Genomic DNA, 21977 nt, shown 5'->3' on the forward strand with positions numbered 1-21977 from the left:
GTACATTTTTCAGTTGGTGTGTATGGTCGTGGGTTTGAATGTGTAAATATCGAGTTTTTATTACAAAAAAACACCAATTGGAGTACCAAAAATAGACTACGGAGAATTCTACACGTTCAAGATGATTAATTCGTGGCGTGGCATCTTATCGTATGGGGTATATCGTTACTTTGTGTGGGCATCAGATGTCCTTCAGATGTCCTTCAGGATCTTGGTCTCGAGCATCAGTTCCTCGTCGTAAATGTCGTCGTCATCTTCGTAGAACCGCTGGAAGCTTTCACTGATGAAGATCCCCACACATGTGGTGACACAACTCAATGCAAAAACCTTATCGAACAGTTTTTCGATAAGCTTGCCTTCCAGGTCTGGATAACCCAGCGCACTCACCAGACTATCCGAAAGAGCATGAGGCAAATTTGCCAATAATAGTATCGTCGTGGATAGAATGTAAATCCCCGAGAGCTCGGCCGTTAGAAGGGACCTTACCGTGGAAAGTCTATTTTCTGGGGCAGATCTGGCTGGGCGAATCTTGACGGGAAGCAGCTTTTTGAGCGAGTTAAACGTCAGAAGAACACTCGAAAAGGAACAGTAGAATAATGCACCGGAAAGAATGAAACTGAGCTCGATCACAAGCGAATCCTCGTCCAATCCCTGGTTCCACGACTTGACCAGCTTGGCCAGGGTGACGGCAAGTGCATCCTGAGACACCTGATTGGCCGGAATGGGACCTTCGAGGACCTTTTCTGGCGATATATATTCGTGGTAAAGGATCACAGGCAATCGCAGGCATAAAATGGATATCACCTTGTAACAACAGTAGACCGCAAATACCCTTCGACCACCAGAAGCAAACTTTCCAGCGATTCTGGAGCCTCGCAATTGGGCCTCATGAGCTGTGGTAAGTCTTCCAAGATCAAGGTAGATAGCGCGCTCCATCTGGATCAAAGCATTGACCTCATTTCGCAGGTCTGTCTGCGAAGAAGAACCGGCTCCAGCCCTAAACAGCTTGTCGCGAAACGAAGAAGACTGTGTCACATCCGGCGCCGCTGCTTCTGCAAGCTCGAGATCATGCTGACGTCTACTCAGGAGCTCGTCTGTTGTCCTCAAAGTAGCAGCCATGTTGGCAATGTCGGTTTCCTTTACAGGCTTGGCTCTGCGTAAGAAACAATAGAAAGGCTGAGAAATAGAACCCATTCCAGACAAAAATGCCAGTGCAACTACCCCAAGTAAAGTCAATTGACGAAGAGATCGAGAAACATAAGTATCGTCTGTCGATTCAATGTCTTCAGTGGCAAATGCTCCTCGCAAGGTTCCGAGCACAGTGGTCCAAGCTAGCAGCCCTACTGCCGTAATCACCGCCTGTATTTTGGCATTGAGCGAGATTTTGCGAATCCATGAGGCAAAGAAGGCAGCAGGAATGACATATGTCAATAAAACAATAAGGGTGGGAACCACAGCGTGCCAGGCAAATACCTTGGAATCATGGTTCATCAGCTGAAGGATCTCCAGTAGCACCAACACTATCACCAACGCATTGCACGACAAAGTGAAAGCAAAAAGTACACGAACAACTCTTGTCCATGCAACACCATGAGTGTAGCCGGTTGATGGCTTTGAAAGGTCTTCGTAAGCGTGTTTGAGCCCGAGCTTGCGATGGTCGATCTCTATAGCGGGTGTGTCAAAGAGACGTGGGATCAGTTTGAATACCACCGAGTCGCTCCACACGTAAAGCAGGCAAAATGCGCCAAACAAGGGAACAACTCCAAGGATGGTCTCAGGTGCCATTTTTCAACAAACGATTAGGGACAGGAGAAAAGAGGGACGTAGAAAATGAAATTGAAGCTCTTATAACCCACACCAGGGCTCTTGTGGGTGGTACACTACGGAGAGCGGCTGATCTTTCTTTGGGCGCTTAGATCAGGCGGTTAAGTTTTTCAGCGGTTGATCGTTTGTGCGATCTGCAATGAGAATGCAGACCGTGATTTATTCAAAAGTTAAATTCAAATGCCATATCTATCACTTCAATTAGGCGTATGCTCAAATGAGCTGGATTAAATGTCAAGGGGCTAAAAAGAAAGAAAGAAAGCAGATACTATATAATCTAAAATTACGAGCTTGGGTTCGAGATCTTCTCGGAAACCTCTTGGGCTCTGTGGCTGAGACCGGACTTGGTTTCGTTGATTTCAGTAGGGGCAGCGACAGCCTCGATGAGTTCGTCGTACTCCTCGTCAACGTTGTTGACTGGTCCCTTATACCACTTGTGAGCATCGAGCCAGTACCAGCCGCCAGCACCAATGAAGACGAAACCGAGCAACACAACAGTGTAGTTCATGTTCTCCTTGGTGGCAGGCATGTAGTTAGGGAACACAAACACGACAGAAACAAAGACGGTCCAGAGACAGGCGTAGGCCATCACAGGCTTGGAGAAACGACCCATGTGGAAAGGACCCTTCTTGACCCCCATGCTCTCGGCATTGAGGAGAAAAAATGCAATGACAATAATGTAAGACCAGTCAGTAGCAATGGCACACGCAGAAAAGATGGCATTCATGGCAGTCACGGAGCCGAGGTTGATGCACGAGAGACAAGCGTTGATGAAGGTGATCAACCAGACGCATCTGACAGGAGCTCCAGTGCGCTTGTCCAAGTGGTGCCAGTAGTCCGAGTATGGAAGACCTCTGTCTCTGGCAAAAGACCAAAGCGAACGAGAAACGTAGCAGATGGCAACGGCACCACAGAACCAGAGAACCACAAAGCAGATCGAGAGGTAGGCAGTGGCTGCTGTCTTGCCCATGGAGTACTTGAAAATTTCAACAATTGGCTGACCGGAAGAAGCAGCAAGAGTTCCCTCAAGATCCGTGCCCATACACAAAGTGAAGACAATAACCAAGACCCAGCCCATGACGGCGGTGGTGGTGAGAGCAGTTGCAATGGCCAAAGGAGTGGTGTAGGCGGCTTCGTGGACTTCCTCAGACATACGCGAACTTGCATCGTAACAGGTCATGACCCACGAGACGTTGAGGAAACCAAACAAGAAGGACCAGCCCTTGGCATCCCAACCAGTAGAATTGACAACAACGCCGAATGTGTAGTGGGCAGAATTGATCTCTGGACACTTGACCAACATCGTGACAATGAGGGCGATGGTGGACAGGATGTTCACGATACAGTAGTACTTAGTCACCGAAGAAAGCACTGAACCAGGCAGAGAGTTGATGGCACCGTGAGTGGCCATCACCAGGATGGATACGGCAGTAATGTGGCCTCTGGTTGGCACGTAAGTGTAGTCAGAGTACATAGACACAGTCTGAAGCAGCAGGGTAGCAGCACCAAAATCTGTGGAGCACGCTCCGGTCAAAGCACCGAGGATAAAAAGCCATCCGTCGATCCAGCACATTATGGGCACGTATTTTGGAGGAACAACGTATTTTAACACGTAGTACATTCCTCCCGAGGTTGGGAAACACGAGGTGATCTCGGCCACGGACCAGGCAATACACAGACATCCAATAGAGCCCACGAACCAACACCACACTCCAGCAGCTGGTCCACCGGCCCACAGAGGATACAGGTAGGTGATGGCAATAGTTCCCATCAGACCAGAAATGGAGAGTGCAAACGAGAAAGTGGACAAGAAACCGTAGTTTCTCGAAAACTCCTGCTTGTATCCCAACCCAGCCAAAACCTTAGCATCTCCGTCGAGCTGAACACCCGTGGCCGTGGTAACGATAGGAGATAACTGTTCAACGTCTTTCATTGTCAAATCGAGCGATAATGTTGAGCGTTGTCAAAATTCCCAAGAAAAAAAAAGGTTGAAAGAAGACGGATGAAAAGTTTTGCAGAAGGTGTGTGCACGAGATGGCGGCCTAATTCTAGTAGCTAACTGATTGGACAATCCTACTTTTGCCGAGAATTTCCCTAACGCAAATACGTGGATTCCAAGGTTATATATAGAGCACGAAAGTGGTTTATAATAACTACAGGAAAATTACACGCAGAATAATACAAATCAATAACGGCACCGAGTCTCTTATCCAATGCAATAAAAATTCCGAGTAACCGTCCAGCTTTCCCAAAAGGGTCCACCATTCAGACTGTCAGATCAGCCTGTCAGCACGCCGGGATTAGATTCCAAACCTCGGCCTGAATCTAGATACACGATGCCAGGGCATTGAAAAGTGCACTTGATGACCGAAAGAAGTAAAAAGACAGGAGACAGCAGCATTGGCGTAAGGTCATTATCTGCAGTTTGGGTCCTTATCTAAGGGGAGATACTTGTAAGCTTTTGACTGCTACAAAACGGCAACCATCGGGGGAATTCCGGTGAAACTCCTGCAGAGTGGAGTAGTGCTCTCGATCTATCTATTCGAATAATATTTTGCAAAAATATTGGCATGTTTGATCGCAAACACTGAAGATGGGATCGATGTGCTACCCAGTAAGGCGGGGATTTGAAAGGCTTCGACGTGCCTTATCTCGCTTGTCAGCCCGATACCGTAATCTAATACATCATCGCTTAATCTGACAAAGATAACAAGACCCGGTTATCTTGGACCTTGCACCATTTGGTACCCCAAATTCCGCACCTCGCTGAAGCTCGTTGCAAACGTCCCTCCAGTGAGCGCAGCAAGCCCTCGAAATTCCGAACAAGGACTGCTTGCCCGAATTGGGAAGGCAATTCCGTTTCTGCTCACATAATCGGCCGGGTTACCCAACGCAATAAGTGGAATGCTCATTACATAATGCTTTATGTAATCTTCGCTTAATCCGCGGGATCTATGATGCTTATGTCAGCTTGACTCGCTGCGGAATGCCTAATTACTTATAACTCACAAGACAAAGTTAACACCCAAAAAACGTATTGAAACAACTAAAAGAAACATTCAAATTCAACCGTTGGTCCATATCCACAATTCCCCTTCCCTTACACGACCCGTTTGGGCTCAGAATGAGCTCCAGGTCCAATCAGTAGGCATTCCTACACTGTTCATCCTTGTTCTGGCTTCTTCTTTTGCACGCTCTTCGCTCCGCAGGTTTGCAATCATGGGTTCCTCCTCATACGTTATTCCGCTATCACCATCTGAGTACTTGCGTTTGAGGAAAGTCTCCCAACTACTGAAGCACCCAGGACACACTCGGCACATCACGCCGTGGACAAGATCGAATTTGGCCATCAGGTTCAAAGCAGCGCGCGTTCCCAGACATGACGAGCAGAAAATCTCGCCGCAACGACGGCAGTGATGTCTGCGAACCAAAATTGAAAATTTCGCACTGCATCCTCCGCAGTAAACCCTTTTAGCGTTTGGAACCCAATGATTATGAGTGGGCTCGACGTTATCAGCCTCGGCAGAACGCTGTGAAAGTGTGGTAACAAACCTCTGCAACTCATTAGAGTCTACGTCGCTCTCGCACTCTATTGACTGGCTGCGGCTGGATGACATGGTGTAATTAGCCTTCGTAGGCGGCCTTAACACAGCAGGAACGTAATTGGGAGTTTTGGGCTCATTAATTTGCTTCAAAGGGCCCATAACGTTCATGCGCTCACGTGGGTCTGATTTTGCTGGCTGGTGCCGCTCTCCCCTCTCATCGCTTGTGCGGTTCGTTTCCAAGGCCGCAAGCGTCTGGGCCAACTGCGGCTGCTGTCTCGGCGAGTAGTTCTCGGTGGAATATCTGCGACGAAGATCAAAACTTGCTGGCAAGTACACTTTCGTGTCCTGGGATCCGGAAGATCCAGTACGTGACTCGGTTCCAGAAGTATTCGAAATACTCCCGGATAGGGGTCTGGATGGTGGTGTTTCAGTAGTATCAGGTAACAGTTGCTGTAGCGTCATCCTCGGCGCGCGGATTCGTTCATCGTAGTCCAAATCGACCGAAACCTCTTCTATAACTACCCCTCGGTATTTATTCACGATACTCTGCTGCTGTTGAGCGCGGGAGTCCTCGGGGGAGGCGGTTGTCGAGTGGTCAGGCTGTACATTCGATATGGCAGAGTGCGTCGACGTCATTCTGGAGCGTATAGGCTGTTTTAGAAACGACAGCGAATCGCCCATCACCTCTGTCTGCTCCGACATAGCGTGAGACTTTTCGAAGAGTATTGGCGATTTTCAAAGAGTCTGAGAACAGAACAAAGAAGCTTTCACCCTGATGATGCAGCCGAATGTCCCTTGCCCATACTGGAATGAGTCGTGTGCTTGTCAAAGATAAGTCGGCACGCGCGCGGCCGAACGGTTAGATTTAAATGTACGAAAAGAAAGAAATATTGCTTATTAAAAAGTAGCAATATTGGTTAGTGTGATGTGGATCTTGAAGTTTTTATTAATCACCAAGTGAGAGATGTTTTGACTCCCCCGGTTATGCAAATTCAGTCTTCTTTGTCAAATTGCCGCTCGATCGAGGAGCCGCTTGAAATCAAACGGGTGGAATCGGCAATGCGCCTAACGGCAAATGCGCCTCAGTGGATTGGCCGCAGGGTAAATGGAAGTTTGAGCGTTGCAAAATCTCGGTTTTTCCGCCAAGTCTCAAGAAAACATGAATGTTCCTTAATATGATTAGAGAATCTTATTTTAAGCCCCTTCTAAACCATGCTAAATCATATTTATTACTGAAGCATATTCAACTCTTCATCGCCTTCAAGCCGGAACCATATACATATCCAAGTAGGGTAATGGGTGCTGTGTAATCAAAGATTAATACGATGATTGGTAAGGCCACAACTGGAATTTACACGACTCATGTGCTCCTTTCCTAGACGCTTCTCGAACCTTAGCAATACGGGGTATTGACCACAACCGTTGCCAATGCAGGTGCCGTTCACATCAATTTACAAGCTGCGAAAAGTGGCGGACACATCGGCAAGGTCGTGCTTTGTGTGCTACAAGCCGTCTGTTTCGGTGCTGGTTTCCTTGCCGAATGCATCTTCTAAAGACCCCGACTTCTTCTATGTGTGTGAGGCGCATCTTCGTGACTCCAATTTCTGCTCCATTCGGTATATCGAAGAGTCACCCAGTCAGGACTCGGTTGGTGCTGACAAGAAGTCTGAAGTCTTGTCAATTCAAGCAGAGGTTGCCAATCTAGAAAAACGTCTTCGCAGGCTCGAGGATAAGCAGAAGGCAGCTGCTAGTACGTTGAATGCTGTTGTCGGATACTTCACCAAATCATCGGTTGAAGAAAAGAAAGATGACGATTCCAAAGAGAGCATTTCCAAGGAGCTCAAGGACCCGAAATTGGAGATCGTTGATGTCAAGAAGGAACTTAGCTTTAAAGTTGCTGAACTTAGAGCACTGGAAAAGCGGTTTACGCGGTACCAGCTAGACCCTGCAATTTATCGCGCACGCTTAATGAAGTTTCATGAACGTCAGCGGCAAAAAGAACACCAGAAGTTTCTTCAGAACCCAGCCAGTTTCCCTAGCGTAAGCTCTCTTCCATCTCCTGGTGAGAAGGCTGATAAGGGTGACGATAAGTCGAATGATCCTGGGGTTAGTCCTGGGGATAACCAGACAGAATAGAGAGTCTAGACTAATCATACTTCATTTTTTAAGCTATACATACAGGCCTCTTCAAGTCTGCGCCTCGTTATTCACTCACTCTCGGACTTAGTTTACTCCTCTCTCTTGCACCCACTCCTCCCACTTTCCCACATTATTCTTGTAACAATTGCCCTCAACAAAATCAACATTTCCCTCGAGACTTGCGAAGGAGAACCGCTGTTGGGAGCCGATCAAATCGTCCAGTTCTTCCACTCCATCGGAGACCTTTCCCAGACTCTTGGCCTCTAGCTTCCGTTGAGTCTCAATCTCTTCCTCAAGCATCGTGCGTATCCTTGTAGGCTTCTTGGATGTGAAAAGATCACAACGGTTGCAGCATACCACCATGTCCACCCCGTCTGGACGGCCTTCGGTTGCCTTGAAGATGTCGAGCATTTGGCGGGCCGCGAGCTCACAATACTCCTTGGAAAACGAAGCACTGTCAACAACAAACAAGATACCCTTGAGTTTCCGAACAAATGCGGGATCCCGCAGATTTGCATGCAAATAGAGCTGTTGAAGCTTTGGATGGCCGGGGTAATCGATCAAAGTGAAAGTCCCTGGTGCAGATGGCACCGTATATGCTAGTTCAATCGTGGGCACCTGCGACATTACTGTTCCCACCGGTAGTACATGGTTTGTCAAAAGCTCAAAAAGCACTGTTTTTCCGCTTCCAACGGGGCCAACGATTGCAAACGTCGGACTATCTGTACCGAAGCTAGTTCTTCCGGATAGAAACACCCAGGCCAACAGAATCACCAATCCAAGAAGGGCCGTTATGATGTATATGTAGTCCATCTTAGGGAGATTATGAAGGATATTGAAAGCTCCTAAAATAAGAACTGATGGTGGTGTTGAAATGTCGTACTATCTGATCTGGGTCTAACAAGATGGTCAGAGTTATCGATGAAGTGTCAATGCTGCGTAACCATTCTTCAAAGCTTAGGTAACCAAATGCCGAAGCTTCGTCAGACACTTTCCAGGTATGCTATGCATTTTTGCAAGAACAAAACCAATACTTCCATGAACAGGGACATTCCAGAATAACAGGGTCACATTCTGCCTTGTTTATAGAATATTTGTTCTTTCCAAGAGGTTTAAAGTTCTTTGAAGCGTGATATATCAATGATATCAATCATGATATAAGCACAATGTTCTGGCATTATTCACCCTTGCGATGCGTGACAGTTGACTCACCACTTTTTCAACGGATTTTCCATACCGCTGGTGTCATTCAAACTCTCTTTAACAAGACATAGAACAGAAACTCAACCATGTCCTCATTTGGAACCATTTTCAAGGTCACAACCTACGGTGAAAGTCACTGCAAATCCGTCGGCTGCATCGTCGACGGAGTTCCACCAAATATGTCGCTCGAGGAAGCCGACATCCAACCTCAGCTCACCAGAAGAAGGCCGGGCCAGTCGAAGCTTTCCACGCCGAGGAACGAAAAGGACAAGGTCGAAATCCAGTCGGGAACTGAGTTTGGAAAAACTCTCGGAACTCCAATTGCAATGATCGTCCGCAACGAAGACCACCGTCCAAAGGACTACTCCGAGACTGACGTCTTCCCCAGGCCTTCTCATGCCGATTACACCTACCTCAAGAAATACGGTGTGAAGGCCTCTTCTGGTGGTGGAAGATCGTCTGCTAGAGAAACAATTGGCCGTGTTGCAGCTGGTGCAATTGCCGAGAAGTTTTTGGCCCAGAGCCACGGTGTTGAGATCGTTGCGTTCGTCAGCGGGGTTGGCACGATTTCCATTGACAGAGACCCACGTTCTGCTGAATTCCAAAAGCTACTTTCTACCATCACACGTGAACAGGTGGATTCTTTTGAGCCAATAAGATGCCCTGATTCTACTGTTTCCCAGAAGATGACCGATCTTGTCACCCAGCTGAGGGACAGCCAGGACTCCATTGGTGGTGTCGTGACTTGTGTCATTCGTAATCTTCCAATTGGTTTGGGAGAGCCAGCTTTTGACAAGTTGGAAGCCATGCTTGCTCATGCCATGCTTTCCATTCCAGCCACCAAGGGCTTCGAAATCGGTTCCGGATTCGAAGGAACCAAGATCCCTGGTTCTCAGCACAATGATCCTTTCTACGCCAAGGCAGACGGCGCCCTTGGAACCACTACTAACAACTCCGGTGGAATTCAGGGTGGAATTTCCAACGGAGAGCCCGTCTACTTCAGCGTTGCTTTCAAGCCTCCTGCCACTATCTCTCAGTCGCAGAGCACAGCTTCTTACGAGGGTGAGGACGGAGTTCTCAAAGCTAGAGGAAGACACGATCCTAACGTCGTTCCTAGAGCTATCCCAATTGTTGAGGCTATGGCTGCGCTTGTTTGCGCTGATGCTCTGCTGATACAAAAGTCGAGGGAGTACACCTTTGGTCAGTTGAGTTAGAATGGGGGGCACCTTGAACTAGCTGAAGCTAGCTAGACTATATATACTGCACAATGAACTTTGCAATTTCACTTTGGTTTGAAAAATTTTACCGCAATCATTTTTATTTGGGGGAACGTAGAAAAAGTGATGTAGATGGAGAAGTGTGATTTCGCCTGCATCATGGCAGCTAGAAAAAGTGAGAATTGCATGAACTCACTCATCACCAGATAACTACGTCAACTCCAGTTTGATCACTACACTTCATATCTTTGCGTATTTTAAGTATGGTTTGCACCGAAATTTTGTAGGTATATTGTGCATTACAGATCCTCGTCCTCGCGCTTCTCATCCGAAACATTTCGTCTCCTTGTCTCAGGGTCTGGGTTGACCACTCTCAGTTTCGACTTGCGCTTGGACGAGACGAGAATCTGAACGTCATAATCTGCATCATCGAAATCCACACTTCCTTTTTGCGAATGTCCTATCTTATCGGCAACCCGGGTCTCATTTGAAAGTCCTGACTGTACACTTGCTGACTCGGGAATTAAATATAGTGTAGACGTCGATCCAGTTTCCGGGCGTAGAGAAGCGTGGGGTGGTTGAGGTGCAGACCTCACTGACGATTGGTATGAAAAAGAGCGGCCCAGTCTTCCAACATTCGAGGAAACAGAGGATAAACTCCTTTTAAGGAAAGAAGCAGTCTCTGCGACGTGAGCTTGTTCTGGTTGAGCGTGTCTCGGCACATGAGCACGATCATACTCTTCACGCTTACGACGCCAACTGCCTATTGAGAAGTCATCTCCCGAGTCGTCGTCTTCACCCTGATCCGGTTTGGCATCTGATTCCATAGAGGCAATGCTGTGCTTCTCAGCTATATGGTTGTAATACTCAAGAGCATTCTTTAGTTCGAGCTCTTTCTCGCGTTCAGCCAGTGTGTGCTTATGACGTCTGTAGAGATATAGGAGTAGAACGGCAATTAGCAAAATCCCGAAAATTGGAATCACAACTGAGAGAACAATCACCAAGGATCTGTTAGACGAATGGCTGTGTGATGAGACGTGGTAATCCATCGAATCGACAGTTCTCAGGGTTGAAGCGTTGTAGAGATGTGCGGCGTATGAGCCAGACTCGCTATGTACAACGATAAGAGTCTCAAAAACTGTTGCGGCTCCGACGATGGAATCCAGAGAGAGTTCAGAGTCCTGTTCATTGTTCACAAGAGAATTCGAGACACTAACAGTAGTATCTAAATCAGTCCATGACCAGTTGGATAAGGTGAGAGAAGCAAACGAGGGAGACGAATATGACGATGATAAATTTCCGCCAATCATTAGAACAGAGTCGGCTTCAAAGCTCATCGAATCATTATCGGGGAATTTCATGACCGGCAGAACAAGTGGCAGTATGCGCGAGTTTATGGTCGAGGTCGATGATACCTCTCTAAAGGCCCAAGTCGAGTATTCCCATAGTGCCAGCTGGGTTAATCCAACCCAACCACTCGAGGACTTTCCTCCAACAACAAGCGTTGTACTCTCATCCAGAGGAACAGATGCTGCGCCATAAAAGTTTGCTGGAGTGACTGTCGTGTTGGCTGTCGAAACCTCACCAGAAGCCAGATCGATCTTGAGAAGTCTGTTTGAAACCGACGAGTCTAGCAGAGAAGAACCCCCGTAAACATAGAGGAACTCATCATCACCAGTCAAATATGAGGAGTCAGAATAAAATTCGAATGTGTCTGAGAGAGAAAGATTCTTCCAGAGATCTTGTGCGGCATCGTACCATTGGATCTCTAGGGTGTAGTCTTCATTTGGATACACTGCAAAAAGACCGTCATGTAAACCGACATTTGATACCAATTTGGCATCTGAAGGAGGGGACGCGATTGTCGTGATCAGTGTTTGATTTGTCTCAATCACGTCGTCAAACTGAAGCTGAAGAACTGTTGAATTGGAATTCGAGGGTCGGATATACACGGTCTGGTTGGCCAGGTTGTACACCGTATCCCAGTGGGCACTGGCCAATCTGAACCACAAAACCCAGGTCAACCACATTATTTGTGTGTAATAATATGCTTAGCTTTTGTGAAGATTTGCGGGTAAAACGCCTCTATTACTTGTATTCACCGTTTTCTTCATGCTTTCCCCTGGATATATGTTATTCCCAATGAGGTAAAATGTCAACATAGTTGTGTGCTGATCGATGCAATGCCGCACCTGCATGTGTTGGATGCACTACTCGAGGCACCAAAGGCGGGGAAGTCAACCGGAGGAAGATGAAAAATTCGAATAGAGCAGCGAGAGAAATTGTGGGAGCTAGGTGGCTGACAAAAAAATGAAACTGGTGTATGATTAAAAAAAATTTGTGGAACAGATAAGGGAATTGATAAAGGATTTCCCCGTAAACCTGGAGTACAAGCTTGAATCAGGTCACAGCAACTCGCAGAAAACTGCAACCTAGAGCTCTATACCGAGGCTTCAACCCCAAAATCAAATCTTTGGTACTCAGCTATCTTGTATTCGGCACTATTGATTCAGTAATTTGTCTCAATATGTCTGGTTTTCAATCCAACTCAGAAACCAATGGAGGCAACACCTCCGCCAATACGGCACCCCACACCCGGCCTCCGAAAATAGCCTATATCTTTTGATATGGTCCACTCCCGCAAAATTTGTTTGGCTTAAGCCCAAGATAGGCTACGCCGAGAGTATAGTAGGACTTCACCCCATGAGAAGAGTGGGGTGGATGAATGGTCGTAGAGGCAGAAGAGGTCGCCTTGAAGAGTAGGAAGTAGAGTGGAAAACAGAATGGCTTTTGAAAGAGACAATAGATAGGTAATGGGATATAAAACTGAAAGAGTCCAGAAATGACAAATGCATTTAGGACAATCGATTTCAAAATTAAAATCAAAATCGTAGAGCGCCAGCAAAACTCTAATTCCACTATTTGGAATGTCTTTGTCTGTGCTCTTTTTTCTGTACTTGGCCAAGTCGCACCAGTTTGACACATTTTCAAGATTACATCCGATGGTACGCCCCGAAATGGTTCAAAAATGGTTCAAAAGTGCTTCAGCATAATTGTTCTCAACACCTTCCAAAACCCTTCCAGTAATCTTTCAGTTTTTTCCTCACATTTTTCACTCAATCCTCACTCGTTACTCCCACTTCTCTCTTACTTCCCCACAAACTTTCAAAGCCTATTTTCATTCCAAACTCCCTGGCGGCTATCAGTATGCCATTGGAGATTTATTTTGCAACCTGCAGAACGATGACTTGGTGAGGAGTAGTAGTTTCGGGCTCCGAAGTACGGTTATCAATTTTCTACCAATACTATGCCGTTCTCCGAGAATGTCGAGAAGTCATTCAGCATGTACCCCGGTCCATTTCCGACTACTTCCTGCATTTCCCACTATCTCTGCAGACTATTTTCTCAATCTACCCTTTAGAGCCTGACTTTGGTTACTTCTGCATATTTTGTACCTTTTGCATATCCGTACCCTCACTTCTTCCCCTCTGCGGTCTCCGCCTCCAAACAGGTTTTTCCTTTTTCCCCATGGTGTGGAGAAATCGGTGCGGGAAATAGCCTCTGTAATCTGGGGTTATAAGCATGAAACCATTTACTAGTATATAAAGACTCTTTGCAACCCTCTAAATTTTGGGATAATTTGATTTGGTTCGTGCATCAAGGAGTCTTACCCCTGATAAATCACGAAAAGCAAAAGACAAATTTCCAAAAGCTTCCACTCCATTCACAATGGCCATTCCAGACGAATTTGACATAATCGTTGCCGGTGGTGGATCAGCCGGCTGCTGTATTGCAGGCCGTCTTGCCAACCTGGATCCTGAACTCAAGGTGTGTCTGATTGAGGCTGGTGAGAATAACCTCAATAACCCATGGGTTTACCTGCCAGGTATCTACCCTAGAAACATGCAGCTGGACTCGAAGACTGCCACCTTCTACACTGCGGAGCCATCTCCACACCTGAATGGTCGTCGTGCGATTGTTCCATGTGCTAACATTTTGGGTGGTGGTTCTTCCATCAACTTCATGATGTACACCAGAGGTTCTGCTTCTGACTATGATGACTGGGAGACCGAGGGCTGGACTACCAAGGACCTGTTGCCATTGATGAAGAAGACTGAGACGTATCAACGTGCCTGTAACAACCGTGACATCCACGGTTTTGAGGGCCCAATCAAGGTTTCCTTCGGAAACTACACTTACGACAATTGTCAGGACTTCTTGCGTGCTGCTGAGTCTCAGGGAATTCCAGTTGTTGACGACTTGGAAGACCTGGTTACGGCCCATGGTGCTGAACACTGGCTAAAGTGGATCAACCGTGACACTGGTCGTCGTTCTGACTCTGCTCATGCCTTCATCCATTCTACTATGAGAAACAAGGACAATTTGTTCCTGGTGACATCCACCAAGATCGACAAGATCATTGTCGAGGACGGACGTGCTGTTGGAGTGAAGACCGTTCCAAGCAAGCCACTTGACCCCAAAAACCCAAAGACACGTACTTTCCGTGCCCGCAAGCAGATTGTTTTGTCTTGTGGAACCGTTTCTTCACCAATGGTGTTGCAAAGATCTGGATTTGGTGACCCACAGAAATTGCGTGCAGCTGGTGTGAAGCCATTGGTCAATCTTCCAGGTGTCGGCCGCAACTTCCAGGATCACTACTGTTTCTTCACTCCTTACCGTATCAAGCCTCACCTTGAGTCGTTTGATGACTTTGTCCGTGGTGACAAGGATGTCCAGAAGAAGGTGTTTGACCAATGGTATGCGAACGGGACTGGTCCTTTGGCTACCAACGGTATCGAGGCTGGTGTCAAGATTCGTCCTACCGAGGAGGAGCTTGCTGCTATGGACTCTGATTTCAGAGAGGGATACGAAGAATACTTCAGAAACAAGCCAGATAAGCCTGTGATGCATTACTCTGTCATCTCCGGATTCTTTGGAGACCACACCAAGATTGCCCCAGGCAAGTACATGTCGATGTTCCACTTCTTGGAGTACCCATTCTCCCGTGGATACGTTCAAATCAAGTCTGCTGACCCTTACGCAGCTCCAACCTTTGACCCCGGTTTCATGAACGACAAGCGTGACATGGCTCCAATGATCTGGGCTTACAAGAAGTCGCGTGAGACTGCACGTCGTATGGATGCATTTGCAGGTGAGGTTACTTCGCACCACCCATACTTCCCTTACGACTCTGATGCCCGTGCCTTGGAGATGGATCTCGAGACTTCAAAGGCTTACGGTGGTCCATTGCACTTGTCGGCTAACCTTGCTCACGGATCCTGGTCTCAGCCAATTGGCAAGCCAAGCATCAAGAACGCTGACCACTGTACCTCGAACCAGGTGGGACTTCACGCCGAGATCGAGTACACCAAGGAAGACGACTTGGCCATTGAGAACTACATCAAGGAACACACCGAGACTACGTGGCATTGTCTTGGAACCAACTCCATGGCTCCACGTGAAGGCTCAAAGATTGCCCCACACGGTGGTGTTCTTGACCCTCGTGCTAACGTGTATGGTGTTAAGGGTCTCAAGGTTGGTGACTTGTCCGTGTGTCCCGACAATGTTGGATGCAACACTTACACCACTGCTTTGTTGATTGGTGAGAAGATTGCCACTTTGGTTGCCGAGGACCTCGGATACTCTGGAGACGATCTTGCCATGGAAGTTCCTCAGTTCAAGCTGGGAACTTACGAGAAGACGGGTCTTGCCCGCTTCTAAGGCGAAAGCACAAATCTACTGTCATAATGACATGTTTTTATCTACTTTTCATTGTCTGTTACGAATTGAACGAATCTTTGGCTCAGTTATTTTGTAGATGGAAACTGAGAATACCTCTTTGAGGAAATGATGCCGTAAAAAGGCCTCAAAATCTCCTTTTCAGCACGTAAATTTTAAAGGTCTTTGCTAGTTTTGAAGTCTAATCTGTTCTTAGATTGAAATTTTCCGCTAGATGAAGCCTGGTATCAAAAGCATGTCTTCAGAATTTATTCGCGGTTGTCTAGACAGCTCTTTGACCGGCTTGCATGGCCTCGCCGTACGTATACGCACGTTGCACGCATATGAGAAGTGTGCTACTCAAAGTGTCAGTCTAATGAACCACTCGCGCCTCGATTTTTCCACTCAGACGCGTCATTCTTCATCTTCTTCCGCGCCTTTCTCCACCAACAATGACTGCCGAACCGCCAATCAAGAGATCAAAGCTCGAACCAATGCTCAAGGTGCTGTTGCGCTCATCTAGTGCCAAATTACCCACAAGGGGATCTAGCCTGGCTGCTGGCTATGACCTGTATGCTTCTGCCCCAGCAGTCATTCCAGGGAACGGACGCGGTCTCGTTTCAACAGACGTTACCCTCGTGATTCCCGAGGGAACATATGGTCGTGTTGCTCCTCGCTCAGGACTCGCCGTGAAACATGGAATTTCTACCGGCGCGGGTGTCATTGATGCCGACTATAGAGGAGAGGTCAGAGTGCTACTCTTCAACCACGACGCTGCTGATTTCAAGGTTGAGGCTGGCGATCGTATTGCTCAACTGATTCTCGAGAAGATCGTGAATGCTCCTGTCTTAGAAATTACCCAAGAGGAGTTGGACGTGACTGACCGTGGTGAAGGTGGATTTGGAAGCACTGGTACCAACTAACGGGTGTGGACATTGATTGTGTGCTAAATCTGGCATTTTCTCACGTTATAAATTAGTCAAAGTAATCTGTTAATTATACTTATCGGAGCTGTTAAAGCCCTTTTAGCTCTGTAAGCTTGGTAATCTCCGTGGGGAGATCAAACTGATTAGCCTACGTAAGCTCTTCACTTACTAGACCCAGAGCCATTTGCTCTTCAAGGTCTGATTCCGTAAGTCGTTTAAGATTTATAAGTTGTATAAAAATATATAAGTCTTATAAGTCGGATGAGTCATATATTCTTTTCAAATTCTATGAGTGATGTTTTTTCCGAGACTTGCTCATTCCCTTAGGGGCCCGCTCTGCTCCTATAATCTATCACCAACTGCTTGCTTTCCACCCTACGCAGGACTAGACGTATTCGAGTCTGTCTGTGTTCCTGTAACGCCATCAAACCCCTCAATCATGTCAAACACACTGGTCTCAGGTAACTTTCCAGGAGTCTGGATAGGTGTCTGTGCAAGCACTTCGTTCAAGCTCGATGGTGCCGGGAGTTTGATCCGATGGGCAGGAGCATTTTTGCGTGACGAAAGCGATGACTCCTGAGTATTCAACTTTGCTCTAGTCTGTTGCCTCTGCTGCTGTTGTAGCTGCGATTGGAGCTGGCGAATCTGTTGCTGCTGCTGAAGCTGGAACTGCTGCTGTTGAACGATGATGTCTTGCTGAGACAATCCTGGGCTGAGAGGTGGTTGCGGTGGTTGAATATGTAGGCTTGGTGAAAATGCGCCATTTCTATGCCCAAAGGCAGACGGAGAAGGAGAAGGGGAAGGAGAAGGGGACTGGATGGGCGACAATGGTCTTGAAAGACGTCCTCTTTCTCTTGGAGGAGAAGCCTCTGATACAACAAACTCTGGTGTTGAAGCTCTCGGTGCCGGGGAAGTCGCAAGAGTGAAATAGTCTGGTGCGGGTTGCTGCAAGCCACCAGAGCCTGAAGAGTCGGAGGGAGGTCCTGATGCTGTTGTGGCACGCGCAGACGTCCCTGTGCCTCCTCCACCAGCTCCAGCGGGAGGAACAATTGTGGCTGGGGCACTGTGTGGAGTCGAAGAATCTGAACCAATGGTAAATTCTGCTGCTGGCGGAGAGTTCAACGGCGAACTGTTGGCACTGTTCATAGTAAGGCCAGCTACTCTTCCCCTGTTTAATTCATCAGTCAACTTGATGGAAGAATTTGAATGACTGTGAACATGGCCTCTAGCATGCTGGAACGAAGGCAGATGAATCGAAGAGCCGGAGGCATTGAATTGCGGATGCAAGAATGGTCCTTGGTGTTGAGTCTGGGATGGCAAATCCTGAAAAGAACTGTCAACCGTTCTCGTTTCCAAACTTGGAGCAACATACATCGTGGATTCGTACTTGGACTCCATCAAAGCGTTTCGGTCAATGATGTTCTTCAGAGAACACAATTCGCTGAGGTCCGTGTACCATTTTTTCAGCTCACCTGGATCGGCACACTTTAGTGATATCTTGGCCTTTTCCTCGCCAGAAGCATCTTTTGAGCTCACTCTCAAAACCAGCTTGCGTCCATCTGAGTCTTGAACACTGCAATCACTCAGGAAAATCGATGCTACAGGGTTGGGCTCCTTCTTTCGGTCACCGGTCTTGAATTCGTGAAGAAAATTCAGCGTCAGCACGAAAAAGGCTCTGCTGTAGCTTCTCAATACTTTCGACTTCTTATCCAGGTACCCTGACCGAATGCTCCTGGAAACTAGTCTTTGCTGGTACGGATATGATACCTGGGACAATTTGCGCATAGGGGGTTTTTCGCCGGCTTTGAGTTGATCAGACATTATGCTCAAAAAGTTTTCGTTTTCATTGGAAATGAAATAGTCCCAATCCACGTTTTGTTCTGACCTCAGGAACCCCTGGGTCAAATCGTCAATCAAGTTGACTTTCACAGCGTCAACCTCGGCGTTGACCAAATCGCAAAACATTCGAACAGAATTCTGCACTTCGCCATAAACGATGTTCTCTAGTTGCCAACCAGCATTCTGGATATTGAAGAAAGACTCTTTGAAGACATTCTCTTCAAGCAGCTGTTTTTTCAGCTGGAGATCCAATTTGAGCCTCAAAATGTAGGGATCATGCTTAGGGCTCAATGCTTTTACCTCGTCTTTCAAAAACTTCGTAGTACCAAGCGAGGTCACTGTTTTACCCGTCTGCAAAAGCTCAACTGCAGCAACGTAATCGTTCAGCAACTGGCCAGTTATGGCAATCTCATTCTTGAGCCTATTGATCTTGAAATCTGACTTGAGAGCCAAAATCTCTTTGATCTTCGCATTGAGGGCACTCTTGAGATTCTCCAGTCTTGGTATGATCTTAAGTGTCAACTTATTGTATGTGATGAGCTCTTTTTCAGACAAAGCCTTGTGGTAGTTGTGCAGTACCGATGGAATACCTTTAACAGAAGAGTCTCCGGGAGGTAAAAAGGCACTCTGAATAAACCGCTCTTCGGCAGAACCCGTAACTGGCTCCGATACGGGCGGATCAACGGAGGCATGAACGTTTGTGGAGCTCGTGTTGTTCAACAGGTTGTACATCCCCGGTCCACTGCTGGTGGTTCTGCCCTGTTGGCGATTCAAAAACTGCACATTCTTGAGCATTTGGACGTTGAGATCGTAGTAGTGCTTTCTCAAAAGCGACACCTCGCGGAAATAGAAAATCAGCTGTTTGATAATAGTTTTCCACACAGCAAACCGCTTGGCGAGCTCATCTGCGGGCTTGGGATTGGATGGAAATGGCAAGTGATATGGAGATCTCGGGTCTGAAGATGGCAAAATTCCCGTTGCTGGCTTCGGCATCTGTACTGAGTAGGTGGAGGCGGAGCTGGTGGTGTATCCACTGAAACCTGTGAGTCCGGAGAAGACGGTCTCATTATCGCCAGACGAGTTTCTTGAGATAGCAGGTCGTTGGCTCATTGTGGCGGTCAAAGTGAAATGCTATATCCCAACCTTTTATAATTGACTTAATTTGATGCAATCTTAGCCAAGTTCACGGTCCGGATCAAGTCCAGGCGGAGGGTTCAGAGGTCCAGTTGTCACAAGGAGTTCCGTTGGTGTGAACTATTCAGGTTCTAAAAGCCCTTTTCAAAAAATCAAATAATATGTACAAAATTCACCAGATTGACCCCATCAAATACACCAAATTTGGTCTTTGTATCTTTGAAACTTACCCTATTCAACAAAGAGCGCTTATATGGGACCACGACACGGAGATTTGATGGCGGCGTGACCCAGCTCATCACCAGGGTCGTGGGGATGAGGCTTTTCGCTTGATTTGCTATTTTGAGTAGGATTGGAGCGAAATCGTGGAGAACCGTAATTGGTTGAAATATTGCTGGAACTTTGACAGAATAATGGACTCTTCGGCCATTACTTCATACTTACAAGGAAAATAATCTTCACTTTACAGTCATTACTCATATCACGCTAAACCTAGCCTTTGCTCTGGCTCTTCGACCTGGGGCTCTGGGTCCTGCGGCTTGAACATCGCCTCCTTGAGCCAACGCCACGAAATTCGTGGAAACATCTCCAGTTTTATTATCGTCAGGGAGCCTTGAAACCCGTCGTCGAGTTCTTCGGACAATAGTGGCTGTGTGTCACCCAGCCGGTGGCCGTCATCATGGTCATGAACAGCTTCCTCACCAAATACGCATTGGTATTGCACCAATTGTAGCAAAAAAACCACCGAATCAAGCACCAGAACGTATAGGAGTCCTGACACGGGCAATTGGCCTACCAAAGACACAAACAAAGATCCGTGGAGATACTTGGCGTCTTCGCGGTGACGAGATGATTGCGCACTCGATTCGTTGTAGGAATCCCTAAGCCTCAAAAACAAGGCACTAAGCCAGTCCCAGGACCATGATATGGTTACCAGTGTTCCTGCATCCTTCTTTGGGGTATCAGTAATATATGGCACGCCCCAAAGGATGTGGTCCAGTAGTGATATCGCGTACAGAAGTACAATTTCGAACAGAATCCCGAGTCTATAAACCCCCAAGCTCTTGTGTGCATGCTCGCAGATCCGTCTTCGCGCTGAGCTTGAATCGTCATCAATATCTGGCTGTGCGGATGATTCACGAGACTCAGCAGCAGCCCTTGCCTGGATCAGCTCGGCCTCAACTATCCATTCAGACAAACTCTCCCAGTTTGAAAGCACCAGCTCCACCGCTACTCCGCAAATCAACTTGAAAAATGAGGTGTCGAGGAAATAACCCACGACCAGTTGGATCAGAATGATCAAGGTCAGCTGGTCAGTGAATAGCTTTCTGTACCGCATCTGTCGCGATTTGCGCACCTTCATCACATTAACTTGGTCCATGGACCCATCATCCCCAGAATTCACTCCATAAGTATACGGGGCCGGGAACGCCCCAGGCATGGTATATATTGGGTTATTCATAAAGTAACAGAGAAGGATCGCGGTAAGACTTGAGGGGCGTGTGGCTGTTTGATAAGATGATGATGTGGCTAGGGTATGTGGCAGTGCCACCCGGAGGAGTGAGAAGCAAGAATTGTGACAATTTGGGGAAATTTGAAAATTGTATGAAACTTGAAGAAAACAGTGAGAAAGTAATAATATCTTAATCATTGAAAGTTTGCCAAACAATCTTGAGAAAGGTATTGAAGCATGAACCTGCTGATATTAGCGCAAGGTTGATACGTCAAACTGCCATTATGGCCGACGTGCCATTATGGCCACTATATAGCCAGTGATCTAGTATGGCTTTTCTTTACCTACAATAACGAGCTGCTCTCGTCACTTTCAAAATTCATTTTTTTGTATTTTAATACTTGAAAATGTTCGTATTAAGTGCAATAGCATCCACGGACTTTGCTTTTTTAAATTGGGTGATTATTCTCTCTCCCTTTCTGGAACCACTGAGCCACTATTGTGCTTACTATTATGCCTACACTAACAGGTAATGACTTCTCATCACAACCTGGTAGGCTTCTTCAACCCTCCCCATGCTCTACCCAAAACCTGTCCATTGGTCGTTTTCCGGAACAACTATAACCAACCTAAATAACCCAAATAACCTTCATCTTCTGAATTTTTTTGCTATTTTTTTGCACTAAAACCGCTCCAGCTTTGTCTCAATCTCCGAGTCCCAACAGTCGTGCCAGCCCCACATCTCCCATTTCGGCCAACAGGAAGTTTTGGCCGTTGGCTCTTCATGACGAAGGCGCTCTGCCAGCTTTCTCTCTTTGATTCTTCCTAGTTTGCCGCTTTTCGTACCGTGAATTTCCAATTCGTGTGTACCGTTGAGCACAGTTTGCTTTTAGATACCTGCCTTCGTTACCGGCCTGCCGCTTTGCTGCTAGTTGCAATTGAACCACCCGGGCCCAATTCCCCATCTCTCATATGCTGT

At 47.0% G+C, this 21977-nt stretch overlaps 11 protein-coding genes across 11 annotated transcripts; 4 read left to right on the forward strand and 7 right to left on the reverse strand.

The window, feature by feature from the left end:
* Window positions 1-192: 192 nt before the first annotated feature.
* On the reverse strand, window positions 193-1785 carry KUCA_T00000308001 (uncharacterized protein; the record flags this gene model as incomplete). Its single annotated transcript, XM_022604836.1, has 1 exon — window positions 193-1785. One exon carries the CDS (start codon window positions 1783-1785, stop codon window positions 193-195), a length of 1593 nt encoding a protein of 530 aa, XP_022456364.1.
* Window positions 1786-2107: 322 nt separating this feature from the next.
* Window positions 2108-3757, reverse strand: KUCA_T00000309001 (uncharacterized protein; the record flags this gene model as incomplete). Its single annotated transcript, XM_022604837.1, has 1 exon — window positions 2108-3757. The coding sequence occupies one exon, from the start codon at window positions 3755-3757 to the stop codon at window positions 2108-2110; it is 1650 nt and encodes a 549-aa protein (XP_022456365.1).
* Window positions 3758-4943: 1186 nt separating this feature from the next.
* On the reverse strand, window positions 4944-6071 carry KUCA_T00000310001 (uncharacterized protein; the record flags this gene model as incomplete). Its single annotated transcript, XM_022604838.1, has 1 exon — window positions 4944-6071. One exon carries the CDS (start codon window positions 6069-6071, stop codon window positions 4944-4946), a length of 1128 nt encoding a protein of 375 aa, XP_022456366.1.
* Window positions 6072-6797: 726 nt separating this feature from the next.
* Window positions 6798-7505, forward strand: KUCA_T00000311001 (uncharacterized protein; the record flags this gene model as incomplete). Its single annotated transcript, XM_022604839.1, has 1 exon — window positions 6798-7505. The coding sequence occupies one exon, from the start codon at window positions 6798-6800 to the stop codon at window positions 7503-7505; it is 708 nt and encodes a 235-aa protein (XP_022456367.1).
* Window positions 7506-7592: 87 nt separating this feature from the next.
* KUCA_T00000312001 (uncharacterized protein) lies at window positions 7593-8321 on the reverse strand (the record flags this gene model as incomplete). Its single annotated transcript, XM_022604840.1, has 1 exon — window positions 7593-8321. One exon carries the CDS (start codon window positions 8319-8321, stop codon window positions 7593-7595), a length of 729 nt encoding a protein of 242 aa, XP_022456368.1.
* A 476-nt stretch (window positions 8322-8797) lies between these two features.
* KUCA_T00000313001 (uncharacterized protein) lies at window positions 8798-9925 on the forward strand (the record flags this gene model as incomplete). The annotated part of the gene is made up of 1 exon (XM_022604842.1): window positions 8798-9925. One exon carries the CDS (start codon window positions 8798-8800, stop codon window positions 9923-9925), a length of 1128 nt encoding a protein of 375 aa, XP_022456369.1.
* Window positions 9926-10227: 302 nt separating this feature from the next.
* KUCA_T00000314001 (uncharacterized protein) lies at window positions 10228-11958 on the reverse strand (the record flags this gene model as incomplete). The annotated part of the gene is made up of 1 exon (XM_022604843.1): window positions 10228-11958. One exon carries the CDS (start codon window positions 11956-11958, stop codon window positions 10228-10230), a length of 1731 nt encoding a protein of 576 aa, XP_022456370.1.
* Window positions 11959-13657: 1699 nt separating this feature from the next.
* Window positions 13658-15649, forward strand: KUCA_T00000315001 (uncharacterized protein; the record flags this gene model as incomplete). Its single annotated transcript, XM_022604844.1, has 1 exon — window positions 13658-15649. The coding sequence occupies one exon, from the start codon at window positions 13658-13660 to the stop codon at window positions 15647-15649; it is 1992 nt and encodes a 663-aa protein (XP_022456371.1).
* A 449-nt stretch (window positions 15650-16098) lies between these two features.
* On the forward strand, window positions 16099-16569 carry KUCA_T00000316001 (uncharacterized protein; the record flags this gene model as incomplete). Its single annotated transcript, XM_022604845.1, has 1 exon — window positions 16099-16569. One exon carries the CDS (start codon window positions 16099-16101, stop codon window positions 16567-16569), a length of 471 nt encoding a protein of 156 aa, XP_022456372.1.
* A 378-nt stretch (window positions 16570-16947) lies between these two features.
* Window positions 16948-19521, reverse strand: KUCA_T00000317001 (uncharacterized protein; the record flags this gene model as incomplete). The annotated part of the gene is made up of 1 exon (XM_022604846.1): window positions 16948-19521. The coding sequence occupies one exon, from the start codon at window positions 19519-19521 to the stop codon at window positions 16948-16950; it is 2574 nt and encodes an 857-aa protein (XP_022456373.1).
* A 505-nt stretch (window positions 19522-20026) lies between these two features.
* Window positions 20027-21196, reverse strand: KUCA_T00000318001 (uncharacterized protein; the record flags this gene model as incomplete). Its single annotated transcript, XM_022604847.1, has 1 exon — window positions 20027-21196. One exon carries the CDS (start codon window positions 21194-21196, stop codon window positions 20027-20029), a length of 1170 nt encoding a protein of 389 aa, XP_022456374.1.
* Window positions 21197-21977: the final 781 nt, after the last annotated feature.

The sequence above is a fragment of the Kuraishia capsulata genome, genomic scaffold (genome assembly GCF_000576695.1).
Source record: "Kuraishia capsulata CBS 1993 genomic scaffold, Kuraishia_capsulata_scaffold_1, whole genome shotgun sequence".
Lineage (NCBI taxonomy): Eukaryota > Fungi > Ascomycota > Pichiomycetes > Pichiales > Pichiaceae > Kuraishia > Kuraishia capsulata.